This window comes from Phoca vitulina, unplaced genomic scaffold (genome assembly GCF_004348235.1).
Source record: "Phoca vitulina isolate PV1807 unplaced genomic scaffold, GSC_HSeal_1.0 scaffold2, whole genome shotgun sequence".
Classification (NCBI taxonomy): domain Eukaryota; kingdom Metazoa; phylum Chordata; class Mammalia; order Carnivora; family Phocidae; genus Phoca; species Phoca vitulina.
The window spans coordinates 58667959-58694661 of record NW_022589705.1 but is presented as its reverse complement, the minus strand read 5'-3'; the positions used below and the strand labels follow the sequence as shown (position 1 = coordinate 58694661).

At 38.4% G+C, this 26703-nt stretch overlaps 1 protein-coding gene across 1 annotated transcript in view; it reads right to left on the bottom strand.

Moving 5' to 3' along the window:
* NDC1 (NDC1 transmembrane nucleoporin) overlaps positions 1–23372 on the bottom strand; it is a 42357-nt gene extending 18985 nt beyond the window's left edge. The window contains exons 1-11 of the mRNA XM_032428617.1: positions 23029–23372; positions 21543–21663; positions 19276–19377; positions 16882–17056; positions 15236–15374; positions 11207–11315; positions 8748–8799; positions 6603–6738; positions 5667–5759; positions 4066–4147; positions 1811–1966 (exon numbers count right to left, since the gene is read on the bottom strand). Of these exons, the coding sequence (XP_032284508.1) occupies positions 1811–1966; positions 4066–4147; positions 5667–5759; positions 6603–6738; positions 8748–8799; positions 11207–11315; positions 15236–15374; positions 16882–17056; positions 19276–19377; positions 21543–21663; positions 23029–23085 (1222 nt within the window). The 5' untranslated portion in view covers positions 23086–23372. The remainder of the gene's footprint in view (positions 1–1810; positions 1967–4065; positions 4148–5666; positions 5760–6602; positions 6739–8747; positions 8800–11206; positions 11316–15235; positions 15375–16881; positions 17057–19275; positions 19378–21542; positions 21664–23028) is intronic.
* Between the last annotated feature and the right edge of the window lie 3331 nt (positions 23373–26703).

The window sequence follows — 26703 nt, the reverse complement described above, 5'->3', positions numbered from 1 at the left end:
ATATTTTATTTTCAAACGGCAACAACTTCAATTATTGCACTGGAATATGTCCAGTGTTACCGCAAGGTCCTACCGCAGCTGTTACTTGACTAAAACAAACCTATACTGCGAAAGTGTACTGATAAAGGGTGCACATTTATCCATTTTCCACAGAATTTTTTCAAGTTAACAGAAGTCACACCAGAGATGAATCTGCCCAGATCCATCTACAAATATGATCTGTAAACAACTTCTTCGACAATTATCTTATAACCACCAATTTATAGATTCTGTTGTATAAAAAAAAGGAGTATTTTTCCAGCCACTTCAGTACAAGGCACAAAGACAAATAAATTACATTAGCATTCTATTCTATCGTCTTAATAAAACTGCCATAAAACATCAAACATTTAAAGTGCCAGACTTTGGAAATATTTGAAGAATCGATTTAAAAATTAAGACTGAGGTTTTTTAAATTTTGCAAAATTAGAAACAAATTTTGACTGAGCAATGGGATGTGACAGCAATTTAAAGTAATGAATAATTCCTATTTGGTCAGACCCATGACACCACCACCCCCAACCTGGGGTTAAAATGATCTAACATGCTAATGTGATATAACTAGCCTATTTAAAATCCTCTAATGGCACCCCTCTCCCTATAAAATGCAAACTCCTACCTGGACATACAAGGCCTCCTTCCATTATCAACCATCATCCTACCCATTCAGACTCCTTTGTGACAGACTTCCTTTTAGCAGTTACACTGTCCTGTCATTATTTATGTGCCTCCCACCAGAAGTCACTTCCAAGAGTGTATTTTCATCTTTGAATCTCTGGCTTCTAGCACACTGCTTGGTATATAGTAAGCATTCAGTAAATATCTGTTGAGTAAAATAAATGCTAATCCGAATGTTGAGAACTGAAACACTCTAGAATCCTTTACAATCTGACATTCATGGTCTTACCTAAATCATTTTTCATTTGTAATCTCTGTTTTTGGTCTATGGCCCCTCCAAAGTAATGATGCTTGCTGTGACCCATATAGGGATTTTTTTAAAATATCAAGATTAATTGCCAACATTTTAAAAAGTGGAAAATTTCACCCACAGTATTTTTGGCTTTCAGGCTTCACTTAATGGGGGGCAGGGGGCTGCAGCACACCAGCTCCAAATTCTTATAACCTATGGACTGAAGCTAAGCCACGGCTTCCCCTTCGGGTGAAGCCCGCGCTCTCAAGTCTACCACAGTCCTCACCCAGCCAGTTTTGCTCATTTTCATTCAAGGTCTGCCTCCAAAAGCCATGTGGACATTAAGACCTTTCATTAGTCTTACATTCCTAGGCCTCTTCTACTTAAGGAATTTGGTCAAATAGCCTTGGTCCCTCCACTGTACTTCTTGCCCTCAGCTTCCATCTTTCAAATATTCTATTAAGCTATCTTAAAACAATGAATGTGATGCCCCCACAGTGAAATTGCTCAGTCACTGCAGGTGCTCTCCTCTGGGCACTGTCCAGCAACTATCTGTCTAGGATACTGCGACGAGAACAGCACCCAGTATGACCTGTAATGCTTCACCTGGCTCTGCACTTGAGGAAGCTGAAGGCTTCTACTGGATGAGCCACCACCGGCACGGCAGACTTAATTTTTTCAGTCTATAATGATACCCAGGCCTTTTTCTTGGTTCAGGACAATATTCCATGTATTAGATCAATTTTCCCTAAAAATACATCCCTCACACTCATATAGACATATCCTTAGATTAACTACCATCATCTTTCTTAGGAAACAAAATGTACATACTTTGCCTTCTTGCAATAATATACGAATTACCTGGAGAATTCGATTTCTTGGGTTCCACGGAGTATGAGGACACCATTCTCCCATTCGTAGCAGCGGCTTCTTGGTAGAGAACCAGTTTCTGAGTCATATCATTTAAAAGATTCAAACACTCCCTTGAAATGGCTGTCCAATTGTGGGGATGTCCACCTAGGAGGTCCAAATACCAGCTTTTAAAATGTTACATAATCTTATAGTAACGTTCTCAATGTGAGGAGAAAACTCAGTAAGAAATGCTACATGACAGGGGCACCTGGGTGGCTCAGTCGGTTAGGCATCTGCCTTCGGCTCGGGTCATGATCTTGGGGTTCTGGGATGGAGCCCTGCATTGGGCTCCCTGCTCAGCAGGGGGTCTGCTTCTCTGAACTGCCTCTCCCCCCACCCCCCCACTCATGGGCTCTCTTTCTCAAATAAATAAAATCTTAAAAAAAAAATGTTACATGACACTTTGCATCAGGGCCCACTTTCCTTGGCTAAGCTACTATTTATACTCCTGTCATCTAATACACAGCAGGAGTTCAATAAATATTTGGACAAAATAATTTTCCAAAAAGTCTATGAGTAAAAGCTTGCAATTTTAGCATAAAACAAACAAAACAAAACAAAACAAAAAACGTCTTACATTGGCTGCTAAAATAAAGCCAAACACTAGAGCATGGGTTGGGTGAAAAAGAGCAGTTACTTCCTTAGCACCACTGAACAGACGAAAGACTAAGAAAATGAATACAAGCATGTCTTATGAGATGCAACCCATGACCCCCAGTGACCTATAAACTGTTGTGTCTGGCCCACTATGCTTCCTTACATTTTCATTTATAATAGCTCCTATTTGTTATTATATCTGTAGGAATAACACAGTATTTGATGACAATCACACTTTATAGAGAATTTATATTCTTTATTATTTAACTTAAACTACTGTGATCCACAATCTTGTAAAAATTCCCTTACTTCTCATTATCTTTTCATTTTCTAAGACCTTTATCACCTACAACTGCCAAGTAGAAATCAACCAACCAATCTTTCTACACTGAGAATAGCTGAGGAGTCCACTGAAAACTGGCTTCCCCAGCCTAGGTGCCAAATAATCCTTCTCTCTTCACTTAGATCCCTCCCTAAACACTGTCCCCATTTACATACAGCTCAAGAGGAATATAACTTAACTTGCAAGCAAACAAAATACTCCATCAGTAGGCCCCAGAATGTTTTGTACCGCTAGTAACTCAGGACCACTAAGGAACTATGTAATGGTCGAGTTAAATTTTAATAATATGCCCTAGAACATAAGTTCTCTGGCAGAGAACACGTGAGCCTGTTGCAATTTACTTGAGTATCTGGTGAAAATATTTATCTTATAGAGAATCCCTTGGTGAACCTAACTCTGATAGGAAACACTTGTTAGTTAATTTTCCACAGCATCAGCTCTGGATTTTTCATGATACCAAAAGGAGAGTGTGGCTCCAATCATTTTAACTTTTATGTAACTGAATTTCATTTCCATGTAACATTTAACTATAGAAGGTTTCTTTTATATGTGGGAATTGGCAAGTATGCAAAACAATGAAAAGCTGATTACAGAGATGAAAAGCTACCTAGGTTCCCTGTTCACTGGTGCCTGGGCTGAGATGCTTTCCATCCAGGAACAAGGCAGAGCACTGGCATAGTTGTAACAAGGAGTTTGTAACAAGTAACAACGGAGAAGTGTTTCGGAGTTGCCAAGAGCATCCTGGGGTCACCGTCAAATCTAGTACTCTTTTACTCTTTTTTAAAGGGAGGCAAAGTAGCACAGCAGAAGGAGGGAGCTCTGTATTTGGGAGTCAAATGATAGAATTTCTTATTCCATCTCTGACATTAACTTTATGTAAGCCACTTAATCTCTCTGAGACTTAGATCCCCCATCTAGGGATTAGACCACCTGATTTTCAAGACCCTTTGTAGCATTAAAACTTTGAGGATTCTTAAACTATACTCTTCTGCTCTAAAACTGTCAACCTACCTCATAATTTCTTCAGGTTAAGGGAATGAGGATGCTGAAGAAGATAATACATGAGAGTTTAAAAATACTTTTCTGGAAATACAACTTCTAACCACAGCAATGGAAACACTTACCTGCATAAGATTTAAATCAATACTTCATTTAATGGACTCACAGCTGTGTGATATTGTATTAAACACATCTCTCTCACCAAAAATTTTAAACGGAACACTTTCTGCACACACAAGCCCATATCTGTTACTTTTAGCAATACCTGGTTGGCTAAGGCTAAAAACTTCCTGTCTTCGTGAAGGAGAATACTGAGAAAGCAACATCAGGTCCTGCAAGGCCAAATACTAAAAGGGGAAAAAAAAATACACATTATTTAATTTTTTTAACTTCTACATAAAATCTTATTTATGAATTGGGCTCAGCATTATATATTTAAGGGGAAATTAGTTGAAATTTTTCATGAAGTAAATACTTTTCCACTTTCTAGAGTCCTGGAACTTTCCTGCTTCTACCCTCTGTAGGCTGCCCCACCCACTGGCGGCTACAGCTACAGATCTCTCTGTGTCTTTTCCCACGTCTATGGTGGGAAACTTAAAACATCACTTCCTCCTGGAACTTCCCAGGCTTCCCTCACACAAACATATATTCACACAGCTCTCAACCGTGGCACTTAACATAATTTATTGTAATTGCCTGTTTACTTGTCTCATCTGGTTCCACCCACTAAACTGTGAGGCAGGGACTGCGTCTTACTTGCTACCACATCCAAAGGCAGCGCCTGGCACACAGCAGACACACAACATATGTTGTACTTTTTTACTGAAAATCTTCATTTTATTTCCTGGCAAACCCCTTCACTCATCATTCAAGATACCATCACTTCTGTGAAGCTTTCTTGTTTTGGTTCCAAACAGAATAAGTGTTTTGGTTCCCACTGCACTTACCACAATAAATTTTCATTATTTTGTGTATCTGCCTTTTCCATTAGGCTGTGCCACATCTAATTCATTATTATGCCTTAAGCAACTAACAGTGACTGACACCTACCGAGTGAATACAGATATGTTAAGTATCCCAATGAGTACCTGATATTTTTGTTTATCTAACAAATTAGTCGTAATAGATGTTTAAAGGTAATCAGACCCTCAGTGGTTCATTTTCTTATTAGTTTATAACTTTTCTAGAGTGTATTCCAAACTCTGGGTTCCATTTTCTTCAAATTCTTTTTTAAGCACTATGATCTCTTAACAGGATCTCACATATTGTAGATCTACTTTAAAATTTTAAAATATAATTTAAATCAAAACAAGTTATTCTCAGTTTCATTTGTAAACTTACTACAGCTTCTTTAAACTCTTTTGATTAAAATTGATTTTGGGACCATTATCATTATTTCTATTTTAAGAGAGTTCACTGTATGTGTACACCTATCAAGCACCACCTTTGATCATAACAGCCAACAATACTACACGAGTAAAAATACACCTTGACTCAATGATAAAAAACAAAAACAAAAAACAAATGAAAAACAGCATTTTGTTTTGCTACCATGAGGAGTTTGTGAAAAGCTAACGCACATGGTTGCATATCATGGTATTTCATGTTTGGAAATATTTTTATATCTATCCTAAATATAGTTTAGCTTGTACAAATTAGCTTATATCCTTATATTTTAGTCACTTGGAATGAAAACTGAAAAAGTAAACAGCATTCAATGTAGCATGTAGTTGATTTTTTACAATACTGGTACTAGAATATTCTAGGCCCTCAAAAAATATATCTAAATACACTAAATATTAAGTCCATTCCGTAAGACAAGTTAGAGATGACTGTGTAAAGACACAAAATGCACAATTCAGATACCTTTATGATGAGGGGAGGACTGCTGTTCAAAACCTTCGGGAGGCATTCATCTGACTCTTCTGAAAATGGTGGCTGAACAGGGAACAGATGAGCCTATCAAATATAATCAAATATCAAGACTATGAAGATGATTATTTTCTTGACTTTATTACATTCAGTAAGTTAACACTAATTGAATTTATTACAACAGGAGACAATATAACCGAATTAATAGCTTCCATGTTTTAATAATAGGTTGCATTAAAATTAAATATACCCAAACACACTACTTTCTAAGATGTTACTCTCCCAATTTGATTAGATCTCTGGCTTCCAATAATAGAAACAAATATTCTCTGAAGCCACTGAAGGATACAAACCTACGGAGATGGTAAAATGAAACACTCATTTTTTAAGACAAACACTTGGATGATAAGGACAATGGAATTCCCATTCATTTAAAATCATTTCAATACAAAATTTAAAACTTTCTCTCAAAGAACAAATATTTTATTGTCTTATATTAAATATCTTAATAGTAGTTTTATCAATAGCTTTTAAATAGCTTTTAAATAAAGCTAATTTAAAATGCAGGCATTTAGTATGTGCTCAATAGAAATGGAAACCTTCAGAAGAGCATGACACTACAGATAAAGCAGAGTAAGCTCTGCTAGCAGTTCATTCAGTTTAGTTTCCAAAAATCAAGAACACTAACACTGTTCCTTATAGACACAGACAGACAGACAGACAGACAGACACACACACACACACACACACACACACACACAGAGTAAATTATGGTTACAAATGATACATCCCTAATGAAGTCTCAGAAAAGAGACCGAAACCCAACTTACTCAAAATGGCTCTGGGCACAAGAGCATACTCAGTGCTCTGCTATAAATAAATCTGTGCACTTCAAAACACAAAAGCATTGACAAAAAACTCCATACTAACCTCTGTGGCAAAGATTTTGAAGAGTATCCATGAGATATACCAAGTCATCAGAAGAAAGACACCACACAGCCAGACATGGTAGAGTAATGAGAGATTCAAGAGGCCACGCACAGTGTCAAGAGGCCTGTGAAACTGCCTATGAAAGCAGAAATTACTGTTTAATCCTATGGGGAAAATACAATCTAAGCATTTAACAGACTTGGGGCCTCATAATGAAAAACAAATAAATGTTATTTCTAAATAATAATGGTGATACAGACTCCTTTCCTTTTGCACCCCATAAAATTCTCTCCCTAATACCTTCTTATAAACTACATAAGGGAGCCCTAAAGGAAGAACAGACCTAAATTCGTGCTCAGTTTCTTGTGTTCCAAATCTTCATTGTCATTTACTATGGAGGAAGAATGAGTCAAGCCTATAAACCAACCCTTAGAGGCTGGGTAAAATTTTACTATTGTTGCTTTGTAGTTTGATACATAACCATTCAACAAGACTAGCACCTCTCCTGGGCCAGATTTCAGCTTTATCTGTACACCCTAAAAACAGTTCCACAATAGTTAAGAGCACATGGCACTATCTAAAATCACAATCTTTACTTTTAAAATAATTTAAGAAACTGTTAGAAGGCTAAAAGAAGGGGAGCCTGGGTAGCTCAGTCTGCTGAGCATCTGACTTCAGCTCAGGTCATGATCTTGGGGTCCTGGGATCAGCCCCATGGGGCTCTGTGCTCAGCGGGGAATCCGCTTGTCCCTCTTATTCTGCCCCTCCCCACACCGCACACGCACTCTCTTTCTGTCTCTCTCTCAAATAAATAAAATCTTTAAAAAAAAAAAGAAAGCTAAATAAAGTGAACACTATTTTACCAAAGCCTTGAATAGATCAACTGGCAAAGTCATCATAGTCCTACAATCACACAACTAGCAATTTTAAAAACAGGATTAGAACCTCTAGCTCTGCCATTTATCAGTGCTGTGATTATGTTAACTGCTTGACCTAACCCACCTCAATTTCCTCATCCATACAATGGTGGCATAATCTCTTTCTACCTCTTATGGCTATTATGAGATTTAAAACACCTTATGTTAGGCGTGCCCAGCATAGTGCTTAACACTTCCTGGGGAGAAGAAAGTTATTTTCAGATTTTAAGTAAATATTTATTGAGGGCCCACCATATATTAAGGACAGTATATTAGGCACTTCCATACGAACAAAATATATTTTAAGTGAAACAAAGAAAAAAGTACTATGTTAAATTACAATCAAATATCATTATTATTTTTCTTTTTCCATTTGACCCAACGTAAAATTTGGGCTAACATAATAAATGACCCATGCATTTAGTTTCGTATCTAGCAATTAAGCAGAGGACAAAACTACATTTTACCTAGGAACTTTTAAATGTTAGAAATTGAAATCCACACAAAAAAGAAATTGAAATCCACAATGTAGAAACCATAATATCTTAAGCACCCACAAATATCAGTATCCTCACTCCCGAAAAATGGTATTAGTTAAGTCCATATATGACACACAAAAAATCTGACGGTAGAATAGCCAATAATTAAAAGAACAAATACTAATAGAGAAATTTACATTTATTTGCCAAGTAAAGATTAAAGCTTTAACTATGTGCAAAGTACATTGGGAATAACTAGAGCAATACACCCTAGTGCTGCCACTCGATTGCCACTTAATGACCTTCAACTGGTCCCATGACCCTGTTCAATTTTGGCTTCCTTAGAGGCAAAATTCGAATAATACCATAGCACTGTGCTCGCCTACTACAACATAGCAGAGAATGATGATTGAGGAGAAAAGCAAACGAGAGGTATGTCCATGCAACTCAAGAAATCCACTTTTCCATAATATAAAAGCTATATTTAATAAAAAACAAATTATCATTGCTGACTTCCAGGGAGAGGAACCGGGTGACTAGAGACTGGAGCAAAAGGATTCTTTTTAACTGTATACCCTATTTTATGGCATTAGAATTTTAAATTATGTGAACTAGGTATATTCCAAAATGAATACCATTTTTTAAAAATTTAAAGGCTAAATCTGAACAACACATCTGGAAAGTGGCAAACACCTAAAAAGGATGGAAACTAGCAGCGTGAAAAATCAGACTTTTCATCTGTCACTTACTCATCTATCTGAAGGTCCATCGCAGTGCTAATCCAAGCTTTGGGGATATGGCCTGAGAGAAAAAAATACCATGCTATGAACATAAAAAGTTAATAAAGCAAATCTTAACCATGCTTTGTAATATGAGGTTGATGAGATGACCAAGTAGACACCAAGACCTCAGTCAGAAAGCTAGATTGTTTGATTAGGAATGGGCAGGAGGGGCACCTAGGTGGCTCCATCAGTTAGGCGTTTAACTCTTGATTTCAGCTCAGGTCATGATCTCAGCTCAGGGTTGTAAGATCAAGCCCTACATGGGGTTCTGTGCTCAGCGGGGAGTCTGCTTAAGATTCTCTCCTTCTGCCCCCTACCACCTCCACTCTAAAATAAATAAATAAACCTTAAAAAAAAAAAGGAATGGGCAGGAAAAGAGAATAATTTCTAAATATACGAAGTCCTTGCTTTGCACAGGTCAGATTATGCACATATTTCAGTCATATTTCAGTGGTTTAGTTAAATCACAACAGTCCCCCAACAACACAATTCAAATTTCAGTTACCATGGTACATTTACTGTGAGCAACTGAATATAGTGCTTCTAGCTTTTCAGTACACAAATCGGTATGTAGATAACAGATACACACCACAACTTCTGACTAATCACATCCCTTCTTTCTAAGTCTGCTGGCGACTGGTCACTGACGTCTGTTATTCAGTTCAGGCACAGACAGCAAAACATGTAATTGTGCTACCTCCTTGTCTCCCTGAAAAGCCCACATTTTACAAAAATGAGTAACTGAAAGAGGAAACTGGCCAAAAAGACCAAAGTGCAACAAAGAAATGAAAAGTGGTAACTCTTGAAATGAAATCTGAAATGGAACATAAATGGGATTACAGAAGATACAGCTGACCACGGAAATGTTGATGCGGCTGCTATGTCAGCCCAAATGTACAACTGTAGGGAACATCCAGGCTCATGGTAGCAGGTTAATAAAAAACAATAAAGTGTTAACATTAGAATGACAATTATAAGAGCTATGCAGAAAAATGGGTTATTTAAACTACAAGTGAATAACGTGGACAAGAGAATGGCTTATACCCAGTGAGAACAATTCTGTAAAATTATTCCATAGAAAAAAGTAGGGTCAGAAAGTTATATAGGTAACCCCTGCTTTTCCAAAGTTCGTGTTATGTCACTTCATTTCTATGAAAGGCCTATGCTAGCACCTGTTTTCACCAACTGAAAGAAATCCACACTTAAGAATAAGGCACAAAAGCGAAAACAGCATTCAGCACTTGTTTTGCCCCCATGCCAGAGCTGTTACTGTACAGAAGCAGGGCATCCTGAACAGTGAGAGGGGCGCAGCCAAGCTCCTAACCCAGGAAATACGCTCAGCATCTCAGCATCAAGCCTCCATAGCTTTCACTGTGTCTGTGAGCACCTGTGCTTTATCTCCATTTGTTTTGTGCATCTGTTAGCAAGATGTGTCTTAAAGCATCAGAAAAGCCTGAGAGGTCATTTTGGGGGTGGGGGATGTTCAAAACTCTTTCCCTATAAATTAAAGCTAATTGCTACTTTACTTTGTGCCATTTCGGCTTACAAAAGGTTTCATAGGAACTCTCTACTTTCAGATAGTGGGGAAACCTATAGTTTGAAAACAGTATTTTAGGACGTTGAATTTTGTTTATATTATTATGTGTTGCTACTGAGATTAATGTTTTCCATTCAACTTGAACTGCTCATCATATTAAATAAGTACAAGTATTTTTGTATTTAAAATTCATGTTAATAAATTCTATAAGGTTCCCTCAGCAGCAGGATATTTCTAGTATATTCATACCAAGTTACAAAAAGTTATAAAAGGAGTATGTTATTTATAGAGTAATATACAGTATTTTCTTCTTTTTTAAAAAAAAATTTTTTTTTATTGTGGTAAAAACCACGTAACAAAATTTACCATCTTAACCATTAAGTGTACATACACTATATGCACCTTGTGAAACAGATCTCCCGAACTTTTTCATCTTGCAAACTGAAACTCTCTACCCACCGAGCAACAACTCTCCCTTTCCCCTCCCCACACAGCTCCTGGCAAGCACAATTCTACTTTCTGTTTCTAAGAGTTTGACTACTCAAATAATATCTCATGTAAGAAGAATCATGCAGTATTTGTCTTTTTGCGACTGGCTTATTTCACTTAGTATGATGTCCTCAAGGTTTATCCATGTTGTAGCTTGTGATAGGATTTCCTTCTTTTTTTAAGGTTGAATTATATCCCATTGTATGTATATACCAAATTTTCTTTAACAATATTATCCCTTAACTAAATACTCTATGACAATCTAAACAATGAATCAGTTGGACTAATCCCATACCTACAATTAAGGAACATACAAATACAATCAAAAATGACTTTGAAACTGACATTTTCTGAGCTATGAGCTAGCACATACATTGTATCAAAAAGCAGAAATTCTTACCAAGAAAATAATACACGATGCAGAAATTTCTAATCAGAAACAGTGATTCCACACAACTATGCTTAACTAACAAGAGCAGAGATCTCCTGAAGCGTAAGAACTTGTATTGCTATGAAAAAAAAGAAAAACAGAATCAAATGACACATCCAAGGAGAGGTTCTATTTCATTCTAAAGCAAGCACATAACTAAAACAGTCCACATATAAAAAACATAATCATTGTATAAAAAAACAAAGTTTATTCCAGAGGTAAAAAATCAATAATTTCTGATGATAAAATATTTAATATTTATATCATACAACATCTCGTTAATATGAGAGCAGAAATGACAAAATTAACAATACTGATCTATACTTAAACTAAGGACTATGGAGATGGAGTAAGTACAAAAAACATGATGATCAGAACAACAGCAGCTAACATTCTTTGGCTGCTTAGCATGTACCACGTACTATTCTAAGCACAACCCTATAAAGAAGGTTCCATTATTATCCTCATCTTATTAATGAGAAAACTGAGGCACACTGAACCAATTTACCAGCTAGCAAAAGGAAAATCTGACATTTTAATCCAGGCAGGCCAGTTTCAGAGACTGCAATCTTAAATATAATGTACACACTGCCTCTACACTGTTTTTAAATGCTATCTGCAAGAAAAACTGGAGGCAGAAGAAGACACTAGACTGAGTCAGGAGACCTGAGTTCTAGTGCTTCTCTCTGCAGCACTGAGCAAGTCATGTCTCCAGTTATCTGTGCGATAAGGCTGACCCAGCTAAACAGTGCGTAAATGAGTAGTACCTTCAATTCTAACAATCTAAGAAATATCAATTAAGAAAAAATGTGAAATGCTTTTTTCCTGATAAAACTACACTTCTTGTGAAATAAAGATTATTTGCCCCCCTCCTCTCCCTGCCCCAAAAATGCCAATGGAAAAAATATTTTTAAATTATTGGAAAGAACCTAAGGAAATTTAATGAAGCAAAGATGAATTTCCCAAATTCTGGTCTTCTTTTGTGCTTCTATTACGACCGATCCTTCTTTAAGAAAATTCAGAAGCTAAAGAAGAGCAAATAATTATATACATAGGTAAAAGTTTTATCTTCATACCACGTCTGTGAACTCCTACAGCATCTTACCAAAAAGCAGCCCATATGAATACTTGGTCACTAAACACACAGCTTCAAGTATCCTGATTTATTTGGATATGTTCAAAGTCTGAGATATGGAATGGCACAATTCCATGCAGCCACTGGATGCTAACCTTCTTACTTGACCCCCCAATAAAAAGGGTATAGTTCCTATACTATTCCTACTGAAGCTCTCACCTCAACCATGACTCACAAGGGTCCAAAGAGGCTAGGGAAACAGGTAGGCATTTCAGTAGATATGCAGAGAATAGCTAATATACCCTCTTACTGCTCCGTAGCTGAAGTGTTTTTCAATTCCCTATTGGGTTTCTTCTGTGATTTGGCTAGAAACTAACCCTTTACTGAGGATTTATTATGTGCCAGGCTCTATAATTCTTATCTCATTTAATACTTTTAGTCTTGTTGGCCTAGAACTTGCCAAGCCCTGTCTTGATGTTCATCCACTTCTTTGTCCTCTACTCCATGCTAATGTTCTGTTTTTCCCTATCAGTCTGTCATTAAGAATTTGATAAAGACAATGGAATTGGTTTTAGAACTACAGGCTAGCTTAAGGAAAAATTAGTAGGCTAATGGTAAATTGGTTAGAATTAGATCTTTAAAAAGATAATTTTTCATAGTTACATGAAAACAGTAGTTACTGAATAATAGGGACAATATAAAACTATTAATGGAAGCTCCACCCCAAAAGATATATGTTATAGGTCCTATATATGTAAATGTACAGAAAAGAGCCTAGCAGAATATACACTAAACTGGTCACAATTATCTCTGAGGCAAAGATTGAGACTGGCCCCAGAATGGTCAAAGGGAACTTTAATTTTATCTACAGTATTTGAATATTTTTTAATCAAAATGTTACCACTATACTCTTAGAAAGAAAGCTGACAGGCAGCACCAAAAATAATAATGATGATGATGATGCTAATAATAATGGTTGTTATTGCTTGTAAAAAAAATTCTTATTTTGAGGTCTAACATTCTCTGGTCAGCTTGGCCAGTTAAAGAAGAAAAGTAAATGGCGATTGCCATCATATCGCTTTATGGAGGTTCAGAAGAAGAAACAGGCCTGATCTCACATCAAGCTTACAATTTCCTGATAATCCTGCTTTCCTTAGCAACTTAAAGCGCATTAAGGGAAGATCATACAATGCACACCAGGCTCTTAGGGATAAGCAAAGAAAGCTAAGGTATGGTGTCCTCCTTCCCCTTCAATCTTCTGAGGAGGTAAATCTACACAGCTGGGAAACAAAGACAGTTACAAACAAGATAGATGAGAAACTATGATCCTGGGCACAAAGATTCATCATTTCAACTGCTCCTGCCAAAATCCTGACCTCCCTTATTCCACTGTACCCACCCAACAAAACCCCTATTCCAAGCATCCCCAGGCTGGAGAGAGCACCCAGCCGGGCAGACCAAATACTCATGGTTACAACAGAGGCCCCCAAAATATATTTTGGCCAAATACTGAATGGCCAAATGTTAGAAGTTAACCTTCTGCCAAAGTTAAACCTGAAGTAAAAGCTAAATATTACCATCAGAAGAGAAACTTCTGGGATACAAGAATAAATCTAAAATTTTGTCAATAGAAATTACAAAATAATTTAGTAGTCAAATTTTACAAATGTGACATTACATGGTAGGAACAATTTATTAGTACTATCAATTACTGGTCTGCTCCTACATTTACTCTACTGCATGTCTGTGATGTTAAACAAATGGTCACTTTCAACTGAGGTCCGGGAGAAGCAAGGTATTTTGGGGTATCTCATTTTTCTCTAACACTTTTCTTCTCTATATTCTTAATTATATTTGGATCAAATATGATTCAGCATGGATATTTCTATATAGAATTTCAGGGTTTTTCCTCCTTGTAAAATTTTAAAGTGGCAAAGCTGATACTCTGCTTTTAATTCATCTTCTCAAAATGTGAAGAATTTCTAACTGGGACTCTTTCTTCATACACTCATGGTTTGCAGGGAGGTAAGGGCCAGCTCCTTTTCTGTGAGCACTACCTCCTTGCAGTACGTGAATTTTCAACAGGTTGTTCTCATGGAGGCAAAAGGCAGGTAGGAACTTCAGTGAAACCAGAAGCCAAACCTACACACCCTCATACTCTCATGACATGTTTACACGTCGCTCCCTCCCCACCAGACTGGGTCCTAGTGGGAAGGGGCTGGTTCTAATAGTTTTGCTCCAAGGCCCAGTCCTCAGCCTGCCACAGCACAGGAATGAAGCGAATAAGAACACAGTCGGGAAGAGTGGGAACAGCCGGGGGAGAACCTTGATGCCACAGGAGAAATCTCAACTGATCTTTCTCTCTCCTGCCTTAGAAGGTGGTTCTAGTTGCACAGAAGGCTCCCCACCAGATTAGATCTTTAAAAACCTAACTGAAAGATAGTTTGAACTGTCCTACTCAAACCAGTCAAAACTTTTATTTATACACATCATGCCTCGTTCTAGAAAAGATGTGAGACAGTAACTGACATTCTATACTTACTTGCACATCCTCAAGCCCATGAGTTCTTAGGTTCAAAAAGAAGCCGGCAGCTGCACAGAGGTACGCTGCACGAATGTCATCATCCTCCTCCCCCAGCCCTGCTAGGTCACAGCAACTGCCACTACCTAGCAGGGAGGGAAAGAGTGGGGCAAAGCAGTGTTCTCAGAGTGGCAGTGGGAAGGGCAGTGATAGCTCTCACACATATGCTAAAACTCATGAAGACAAATCTCTCCTCTCCAAATGGCATTTTGATGATCTCAGTCCTAAGTTTTACTGATCAAATCTTGAATTAATCAGATAAGGCCAGTTATATATACATACATCAAGGCAATTTTGCATCTGCCACATGCTGACATAAGGTAGCGCCCAAATGCTATCTTACCTGTATGATGGGAAATGGCAGATAGTTCATGTTGTTAATAAAATACAGGAGACTATAGCTGTAGCCCATAAATGCTCCAGCCAGTAGAAAAAAAAGGTGATACTCATTTAAGCAGGTCTGTGCAGCAGGGCTATTTAAACTGGAGAGAAAAAGTTAGGTTATTAATTCAACAGTCAGGGACACGTATCACTGCTTTAGGCTCAAACTTTGACTTACTCACTTAAGAAATGTCCCAAATTCTAACAAAATGGTTCACTTCAGGTTCAGTGCGGGCAAAAGATTAACAAAACCCTTTCCCTGATGCATGAGAATTTGACCTCTCTAAAGGTTAACTCTTTAGCTCTTCCTCTGGAAATCTGGTAAGCGTAAGAATGTCCCCTGTGATAGTAAGCAACGCTGCTTACATGTGGACAGAGAGGAACTAGAACTGAACGTTATGGACCTGCTAGAGATGCCATCACTTTGGGCTTCTCTCTGTGTTGTCTCTTATAATTGAGCAATCCCTCACGGGGCCCTTTCCACTAAAGAAAATTGATCATATTAGGAAAAAAAAACCTGCCTTACGTAATAGTAACTGGGGGACAAAAAGAAATTAAATATTCAGTAGTATAGGGGTGCCTGGGTGGTTCAGTCAGTTAAGTGTCTGCCTTCAGCATCAGGTCATGATCCTGCGGTCCTAGGACAGAGCCCGAGATGGGCTCCCTGCTCAGTGAGGAGTCTGCTTCTCCCTCTCCCTCTGCCCCTCTGCCCCTCACTCGTGCTCTCTCTCTCTCAAATAAATAAAATCTAAAAAAAAGAAGAAAAAATAGAGAACTTAAGATTACTACTGTAATCTTTTTTTATTTTTAAAGTCAGAATATCAACCTGAAATTTTTATCAATGTCATGTGTTCAAGAACTGTTATCAGTTTATGGGGTGCCGAGGTGGCTCAGTCAGTTGAGCAACCGACTCTTGATTTCAGCTCAGGTCATGATCTCAGGGTTGTGAGACTGAGCCCCATTGGGCTCCGTGCCAGGTGTGAAGCCTGCTTAAGATTCTCTAAGATTCTGCTCAAGATTCTCTAAGATTCTCTCTCTGCCCCCTGCCCCTGCGTGTGCTCTCCCCACCAAAAAACTGTATCAGTTTCAAAATTATAAAAGTACTCTACTGAAGAAGGTGGTTGTAATTATTTTAAAGTTTTTCTTCATTCTTCCCATACAATCCTTCCTTAAACCCCAACCTAAACGCCACCTCTTCTAAGAAGCCAGGGATCTTCCCTGCTTCCTGAACAGCCACAGGTTTTATGTGCACATCTCACTTTATTACATCCCATGTCACATAAATTCCTATTTCTCTCCTATCACATCCGTTTGTGTCCATGGCTTAATTCCCCTCCTGTTCTTAACTCTCAAGGACCTATAATCTATGCATGAATCCCTCTCATAAATCCAGCAGCACCTACCACAGTACCTTGCACAGACAATTTTTAAAAAAAAACTGTTGAATTCAACAAACATAAACATCAAAAACATTTGATATTATGTATAAAAGCAACTTCCATAAAAGTCTCGAAAGCAAAGAATGCCCATAAACTATTTACCTATCCAGGTCACTTTTGGTTTAGTAACTAAACAAGGTTCTATAGAAAAAAATGTAGTTAATATTACCTCTCAGTACCAGTGCAGGGAACCACAAGAAAACTGTATTGACCCTTGGTTATCACCGCAGCACACCAAGCCACCAGCATCCCCATTGCAGCATGGACAAATGAGTGCATGAGCTGCTGAGGGTGAATGATCTTCCCTATCAGTGCCAGTCTGGAGCAGGGAATGGAAGGCACAACTGTAAACAAAGCACATTACCACGGCTTTAGGCTTTAGACTGCAGCGAATGTAGTCAGAGGACCTGAACTATTACTCCCTCTCATACTTGCACGAATATTCCAAAGGGGAGGAAGAAACACAGAGTCAATGTAAAGTACAGAAAAATTCTAAGTTAAAAATTTGAAGTTAAAAGATTTTGAAAAGATTGAATATAAAAAGATGCACACAAAAAAGAGAAACCAAAGATTCTGAGAGATGAAACCTAAGGACAGCATGATTAACATTTTTCAGTTCTTTTTAATTAAAATTTCCCAATAGTTCAAATAGTGTCTACCCTGCCATTCTCTTAGGTGCCAGAAAAGAAGAAATCATAATTTTTAAAAGATAGTGCTTGTCTTCTGACAAGTTATTTTTACTTCAGCATTTGAACTGGTCAATATATAGTCCAATTGTGAAAAATAAACCACAAACTACGCAAATAATGACAACACTGAATACCAAAATAAATGTTTGTATAGGAATTTCTAATACCTCTCTGATAATCAAAATAAGTTTTCTGGAAGTGTGCTGGGGTAGGCGAGTGTGGGTAGGAGGGATGTTGACCTTTGAAAACAGCTAGTAGAGGGTTTCCTGACCTATCCACATACACATTCTTCTTTTAATATATTCCAAGTAAAGAGACTGTAGAGAGATGGAAAATTCGTGTGAAGGGAGCGGGCTTAGGTGCTTTACACTTTGAGAAAGAGGCTGCTATCACCTCTCCCTCCCCCCAAGAAATGCCCATGAGACCTACTGAGTGTGCAACTGATTTAAAATGTTCTGAACATACCAAAGCTTCTTGTGTCTCTAAGCCTTTTTATGTGCTATCCTTTTCCCTGGATCATCATCTTCCTTCTTGAATTAATACAATTCATCCTTTAAGCATCACCTCCTCCAGGAAGCTCCCCATGCTGGGTAAATGGTGCTCCTATATATTCCCATACTATCCAGTCTATTGTAATTGAATATATTTGATGTTTAGTCTGTCTCCTCATTAATTGTGATCCTCTAGGGATAACTGGGACCATAATACTTATGTCTTATCCCCACACCATGCACTGCACATAGAATGCTTGTTGAAGGAATGAGCCAAAGTGACTAATCAGACTTTAAGAATGACAGGATGGAAAGCCCTAGTGTGGCATCTACATCAAGATGACCTAGGTACATGGGACCATATAAAAGAACACGTGCTATAAGCCAAGGAGATCTGTATATGGCTTGAACAGAAAAAGAGATCCAGCAGCTAGGAGTGAGAGATTAGGAAAGCAAAGGAAAAGGGTATGTGTTATAACATCCAGAGTAGGACTGGAAATTTTATACCAACTCTAAGAAGCAACTACTGAAGAGCTAAAAAGAGGAATGATGTTACAGTCAAAAAAGAAGTGTCAGAAGAAGCTTCTGACTATACCACAAGGATAGACACAGGAATCAGAAAAGGCACAAAAAGTAAAAAGAGAAACGGGAAAAAGAAAAAGCTCTGGAATCTAGCAGGTGATTCTCTCAAGGCAAAACATACAGTTGGTTTTTTTTAAACTACAGAATTATAGACTTTTATATTTGAAAAGGACCTCAGGAATCATCTGTTCCTGATCTCCTACCCTATAAAGGAGTTATTTTTATAATACATCTGCTGAGTCACAGCCTTAACAGCAGCTGTGAACTATTAAAAGGTCTAAATTTTTTTTATTGTGGTAAAACACACATAAGTAAAGTTTGCTATGTTAACCATTTTTTTTCCCATTTTAACCATCTTTAAGCATATAGATCTGTGGCATAAGTACACTCATTGTTGTCTAACCATCACCACCATGTACCTCAAGACTTTCCCACCACCTCAACTGCAACTCATCCCCATCCCCTGTGCCCATCAAACAGCTCCCCATCCCCTCCTCCCCCAGTCTGTGGCCACCACCATTCTACTTTCTGTCTTTATGAATTAGACGACTCTAGGAACCTCCTATATAAGTGAAATCATACAATATTTGTCCTAAGAGCTCTAGATATTTTTTAAACAGAGAGAAATTAACCTTCAAATAAAATTTTAGTTAAAACATGCAAAGCAGATGATTCTGTATACACATTTTAAGCTGACACAAAACAAGCCTGTTATACACACCCCCATACAAAATGCATTGAGCCTGCCATTAAGAATATAAATTCACATATTTTTATGATGATTAACATTTGAAAACTCACCTGCATAGAACTCCACATTAAAAATACTTATTATTACTTCTACCACTGACAGCAGCAGGAGGTAAAAGATTACATAGGAACTATACAGATCACTGAAAGAATCTAAAACATAAGAGAGATGAATTAGTAAGTTCATTCAGTCATGTAGTCATGATCAGTATATTGCAATAGAAAAAGGGTTTGAACCACAACTGTAACTTTCATTTTAAAAGTTATCTTTTCTTCAAGAATTTACTCATACACTGCTGACAGGTCCTACAGGACATCAACTCAAGAACTACAGTGTGAGTTATTTGGACCAAGCTCTGGGTCCTTTAAAATTATACTAGAATTTCTTTTAGATGACCCAGATGTTAACATCAGACAAAATACTACCATATGCAAATGTCTTTCCTCATGTGAAACAGAGAAGTACCACATTTAGTAATACACCGACAAGGCTTCTTTTTACAATGTAAATATTTTTCAGATCTCTTCTTAACAAATGCAATTAGCTCCTATAGCTAAAAGAGTAACATTTCTGAAAATAGCATAATCCATAAATCATTTAAATGCTGAATTAAAAAAACAAAAAAATCATGATATCCTTGTAAAACACTAATATATTCACATTTTAGAGTAGTTCAACAAGCAATATTCCATTTAAAAAATCTGGCCAAGTTTAACATATATACTTATGTTACACCTAAAAACATAAATAAGAGAAATAAAAACAGCAAGGAAATACATTTGCTGAAGAGACTAAAGCTTAATAATGAAATCAATAACTTTTAAGAGTATAATTTATTGACCAAAATTAATAAAGAGTATTTATTAAGGATTCACAATTAAACCCCAACATTATACTGAACTAAGAGAATGAAAGAACCGATTCATGTGGCTGGAAATAAGTAAGGAAAGAGTACAATTTCTCTAAAAAGACTTTGTGAAGCAAAAGTTGAAGGAGGTGAGTAACATTTGATGAGAAAAATGGCATAAATCAAATCCCATCTGGAGAGAAAGTATTATTAGGATTAAAAAACGCTGGCCCATGAAATGGCAAAAAGTTTTTTCTTAAATGCCAAATCTGAACAATTGGTAATGGTTCTAGATTTCAGTACTGAATATTCCAAGCTTGTGACGAGACCGCCAAGATCAATGAGTGATCCAGACTCAGAGAAGGTGGTTACAGAAATACCTGCCATCCCCGTGCTGGCTTATGGCTTAATTTTATCTGCCCCGTAGGTCCCATGCAAGAAGTGATTGAGATGTCTCAATAAGAAACTTAACATGAGTATAATTCTTTATTCTGTTATTGTTGTGGAAAGGGAAATAAAAAGAATTTCAAGAGTATATGTGCTTCTTAGCTTTAGGCAGGACTTTATAGAGTTCAAAACCTACTCTGGCAACACTTCTCTCTAATTCCAGTGTGGTATGTGGAAAAACAGGCTTTGAAGTCAGAGACCAATGTTCAAATCCTGGTTCAGTTACTGACTGACTGTGTGTCTCTGCACAGACTTCTATAACCTGAGCGTCAGCCTCCTCATTTATAAAGCAGGGATAATACCTCTTTATTATATAGGGTTGTAGGAAGGATAACAATATACTAAGATGCTTAGAATGGTATGTGGCATGCAGTACATGGCAATAATTTGGAGGTTATTATTAATTAACATGATCATAGTTTAATAAATTTAATTAATTTTATTTTCATGTCCATGGATTTTTGAGAAACATTTAGTCTGCTCCAAGCTTTTCCTCCTCTTCAGTCTTTGTGTTTACATCTATGTTTCTTAGTCTTTAACTCCTTCCTCTTCTCTCTCTTCTCACCTTTTTCTTATTAGCCACAATACAGAAATGAAGTAGTCTTAATTTTAGACAGGTTTTCTAAAAAGATGTCATATTTTCTATTCCAAATTTTTAAATAGATAAAGAAAACAGTTCTGGTCCTTAAAAAGAAAATGTCAAAAAAGCAATCAAAAAAGACAAACACATAAACAAAAATTAAGGCAAGTTTTCATTTATGTGGTCTTCTAATAATCTTTTTGTTCATGTGATAATACAGATCTCTGACAGGTTTACTAATCTTATAATTATACAGTGAAAAGATGATCTATAAAGGGAATGCCTTAAGGTTACCTCAAGGTGAATGCTTTGCCATGCCAATCAATATAGGCAGTGATTAAAAAATTATTTGAGGGGCACCTGGGTGGCTTGAAACATAACACAATTTTATGTTGAGAAACAGGTCCTATAAATTTGATTTCCCCAAACTGAGTACTACTTACCAGAGAGCCACCGAATAGGATGAAATAAATCAATGCTGCTGAAGATTATAAATACTGTGGTACAGATGGGTAGAAGCAGCACTGACCAGATAATACTTGCAACTATCCTCCAGCCCAAAACCTATAATTAAACAAACAAAATCCCTCAATCATGAAGTCAAACTACTTCAGTTATTTCAGTTATGCAAATCCTATCTTTTCATATGGGATGTTAATGACTAGTATTTACACCCAGATCATAGTCTGTGCAGCTATATATAAACCCCAATGGTTACTCCTATTAATAACATTGCATACAACTACCAAATCTTGTGTTATCAGTGAACTGATGCTTGCATTTAGTCGAGAGTCAGATGCTACATTAAATATCACACTTTAAGGAAGGAGAGGTATTGTCTTAGTTTTACAACTGTATTTTACAGCAACTTATATTTCTCTCTTTAGGTTTAATTGATTGATATGTCAATATCTAAAAGCTGTATACATTTTATAGGGATCATCTGTATACTATAATTGTGTTCGCAATTATTAGCTATGGCAGTTATTGGGCAATTACTGCATTGTATTCATGTGTGAATCACCAGTGTCTACCACGTAGAGACACAAGATACACTGCTGATTAAGTGAGTAAAGAAGAGATACTGAGGGGTCTGAAGCATGAAAGTGCTTTACTTTAATCGGATTTACATTTTGGAAGGTAAAATACTCTTGGGTTTGTAAGGTGCCTATGATGGAGATGGATCAGAGGAGGCAAGACCCACACAAGAGACAATTAGGGGGCAGTCTACCACAACTGCCCAAAGCCAAAGTTTACAGTTAGTGTCTGAAGGAAGGCAGTGGCAATGGGAAAGGAAAAAAGGAGAAAACAAAAAAAAACAAAAAAAAATCCCCAAAAACTGCAGTCATATTTCCTGAAGTACATCTACAGGACATCAGTAATTGATAATATAGGTGGTAAAGAACAGGCAAGACTTAAGGACTCAAAATTTTTAGCTTGGGATACAGCCTCTGCTAAGGCCACACCACATTCTTTCCAATTCCAGACATTCTTTCCCACTTCTTACTCCAAGTAGTCAACAAGCTATTTATTTTGCACCTACCAGGTACACCACCCTTGCATAAAACTCTTGACCATCCCTGCCCCAGTTCCCATGCAGGTCATCCCTGTCATTCTAACCAGCTTCCACTCAGGACTCCTCTCCCACCCCATGACAAGTTTACACTCAGGATGTCCGGCTAGCACACACTAGTAACCAGCTTTCCCTAGCCCGCCCCGCCCACCCCGCATTCAGATTCCACTCGGAACACCACCCACATCCCTGTAATCAATCGGTCCCTCTGGTCGCCCCCTCCCCACGCGCTCCCCACGCTACACAGGAGCCGGCCCCTCCGCCGCCCAGCGCGCCCGCGAGCGCCCGCCCGCCCGCCCGCCAGGGCCGACTCCAGCTGCGGCCCGAGGGCGCGCCATAGTGCGCGCTGCACTCACGCGCCACAAGATGTCCCGCGACCCGCCGTCGCAAGGCCGACTCGCAGCCGTGACCATGGTGATGGCGGCCCCGGCTCTGAGGGGTGCGGGAGACAGTGCGCCCGCCCGCCACCGCAGTTCAAAGGGAGAAAGGCCCCAGGAGGACCCTGTTGGGGCTGCCTCAAACGCTGCCTGAGGGAAGCCCGGGGCAGGCCCCAACCAATCCCTTCGAGGCTTCGTCTGGACAGGCCCAACGCGCCAGAACTGGCCCGCGGACACGTCCCCCAAAGGAGACTGGGATTTCAGGACCCGCCCTCTGGAGTCCAAAAGGTCTCTCCGAAGCGGGGTCCAGCGGGACGCCAGAAACTGGGGGCGGCGCTGCATGCTGGGAACTGTAGTCTCGACGGCGCTCTGGGAGCGAGGGAGCGTTGCATTCTGGGACTCAGAGTTCCAAAGTACAGCATGCTGGGAATGGAAGTCCTCCCAGAGGTACTTTGTGGCATGCTGGGAATCGTAGTCTTTTATAAAGCCGATAAGCGTTAACAGTGTCCATTGATAGAATTTTACAGTTAGCTCTGGCAAAATGATTGGTCCTTATTTCTCCCAATTTTCTTTATCGACTGCTTGAAAGTGAAATCACAGACTGTCGTGGCCCTCTCCACAGAGGTACTCACTAATTTTACCGAAATGGAACAAAATCTTTATAAAGGTGCTTTTGGTTTCCTAAGATCTGGTTCCTAGTTCCAGCTCTGCCTCTAGCTAAATGGATGTCTTGACCCTCTCTGAGCTTCGATTTCTTCATCTAGAAAATAAGGATAAAAACAAAGATGGCAAAAAAAAAAAAAAAAAAAAAAAAAACAAAGATGGCATCCAGTGATGTTGCGAAGATATGATAAATACTATACAAATACTGATTATCATTAATTTCCTGCCGGTAAGGAAAAAGATTTTTACCGACCCAAGACCCACTTAATGAAGTCCTCTCTGATTGCATTAGCCCTCAGTTAGATCCCTGGAGGCATCTTGCTAACACCTTTTAATACCCAATTACATACCACAGTCAACATTCAGTACTCTGGAAAGACAGAGAGATTCAGTGATTTACTGATTCTGGAGAAACTCAGTCTAGTGAAAGAAATTGAGATCACACATAGAGCTTTGTAATGTTTGCTAATAATGGTTTCCTGATTTGCTTTAAGATTATATTCATTTCCAAAAACATGTTAATATCAATCATGTCTGAAGCCCTGCAGAACAACTGGGAATACAAGTCTCTGCCAAGAAGAAACCTTCTATCTGGTGGTGGAGAAAGATGATAAAGAATCATTCTATGGAAGAAGCTTGGAAGGCTGGAACTAGGAAGTTACTGAAATATGGGTAAGAGGTAACGAGAATGTGACCGTATCACTTCTTCATTAAAAAAATAACAAAATAATAAAATTTAAACCAAAAAAAAAAAAAAAAAAGAATCATTCTAAATGAGTGTCCTTAAACACACCCCGGTTACTTGCAGTCAGTTGACTTTGTTTAGTTGCCCAGCATATCTATTCTCCCCTACTTCTTAGAAATAGAATTCCCCAATTTTTAACTGGGCATGTGGTACATTTCCTAGTCTCCCTTGACGCTAGGTGGAGCTAGGTGACTGATGAGTTCAGGCCAATAAAATGTAATCAAACTATTGCATGGTAGCGTCCCAGAAACTCCCCTTAAAAAAGAGCTAGCCACGTTCTTTGCCCCTTCTTAATCCCTTCCTTCATCCAGCTGCATAGAATTCGGATGTGTCACACTCCAGGCAAAATCAAGTACTGTGCTCAAAGTAAACTTGATTACTAGGAGCAACTATACCAGTCCTAGGCTACCTGCCCATACCTCCTGACTTCATTTACACAATGGAGACAATTATTGTTTGTGCCACATTTATTTTTAGAGCACTTATCACATTCTGAAATCATCGTGCGTAACTACTTATTTATTGTCTGAATCCTAACTAGCACATAAGTTTCCCATGGACAGAGACTTTGTCTATGTTGTTTATCATTGTTTCCAAAATGCTCTAACATTAGGAGGTAGTCAATAAATGTTAAATGAACAGAAGAATGAATGGAAGTAACTGCATCAGAAAGTGTCTATTCAGGACAACAAACTTTGTTATCTAATTCAAAGAGGAATTGAACACAGGGAATTGATAACAAAAGTATTCAAAGGGCTGAAAGGCCATAGGAGAGAAAGAATAGGGTTGTAGTAGCAAAAGGGAGAAGGGAGTTATTATCCAAATATCATGAAGGTGCTACTCCCTCTACATTAGAGCCCCAGAGCACACACATGATGTGGGGCTGCTGGGGCGGGGGGTAGGGGGGAAAGGGAGGGGAACGCCGGTACTGCAATTAGAACTACACCATTGCTGTTGAGCAGGAGCTTGTATTATTTCCTTAATTTACTTTAGTTTATTTTGAAATCTTAAGTTATAGTTTTCAGCTGGTTTCATGGACATGTCTTTCCGGAATGTTTTCATATCATTAGGGAGAATATTCTCCATGTTTTCATTTTTCTTATAATAACTTCATTATGAGGTTTGATTGCAGTCCTTTCTGCTGCTCATTTTTATATGAAATTAGTCTTCCTGCACATTTAGGAAGGAGGGGTGAGTTAGGACAGCTTTGCTAAATTCAAGACTCTACAGCTTCTTTTTCTGTTTTCATGAAGTGTTCAAAAATATGGCTTCAAGCTTTCTGAGATCTCCTGGCTCTGTGCCCTTCCCCCACTTTCATCTGACTTCCCTTTTCTTTGCCCCAAATATCCCTGGCCTGCTCTATCTGTATTCTATTCCCTGCAGTTTCTACTCTGGTGTCCTGGAAAGATACTTTGGCTGGTTTTCAGAGTCCAACTTCTTCAGACCTTACTTCGGACCCCTTGCACTCATCAGCTGCAAACGGGGTTGTACAAAACTGCCCCCAAATCCAGCTGCTTTTCTCCTATTGGTCCATTGTACTTTCTAGGGAGTACCTCTTGGCTATTTTGGGGTTCTCTTCTTTTTAGATTTCTCAGACACTCAGCTGCTTCCTTTGCTTCTTTCCACAAAAGTGCTGATACCATGCAAGTCTTTGAGTGGCTAGTGGTTTCCACCTGCTTGAATTTTGGGGTTTGTGGTGATATCTTGTCACCCAAGTTTGTTGTAGATGTTGTCCGCATGTTTTTGGTTTTGCTATCCCAGATGCTCTATTTTTATGGAGGAAGTTGGAGAGATTCAAAAATGCCACTGCCATCTTTCCAGAACTCTTTTCTCTTAAATCTTTTTTTTTTTTTCTTTTTTAAGTAGGCTCCATGCCCACTGTGTAGCCCATGAGGGGCTTGAACTCATGACCATAAGATCAAGACCTGAGCTGAGAGCAAGAATCTGATGCTTAAATGACTGAGCCACCCAGGCGCCCCTTAAATCTTTATATGCCAACCAGTGAAATCAAACTGACAATGGAAAAACCACCATCCATTAACTTTTCTAAAAGCAGGGGTTCCAAGATGTAATAGTTATCTATCTAAAACCCATTCTGGTTTCATTCGGGGTGGCAGTGTGCCCAGCTAAAGAGCATTTCCCAGCCTACCTTGCAGCTAGGGATGACCATGTGGTATAGTTCTGACCAATAAGATAGAAGCATAAGACATTAGATGGGGTTTGGGAGAAAACACATTAAAAGCCAG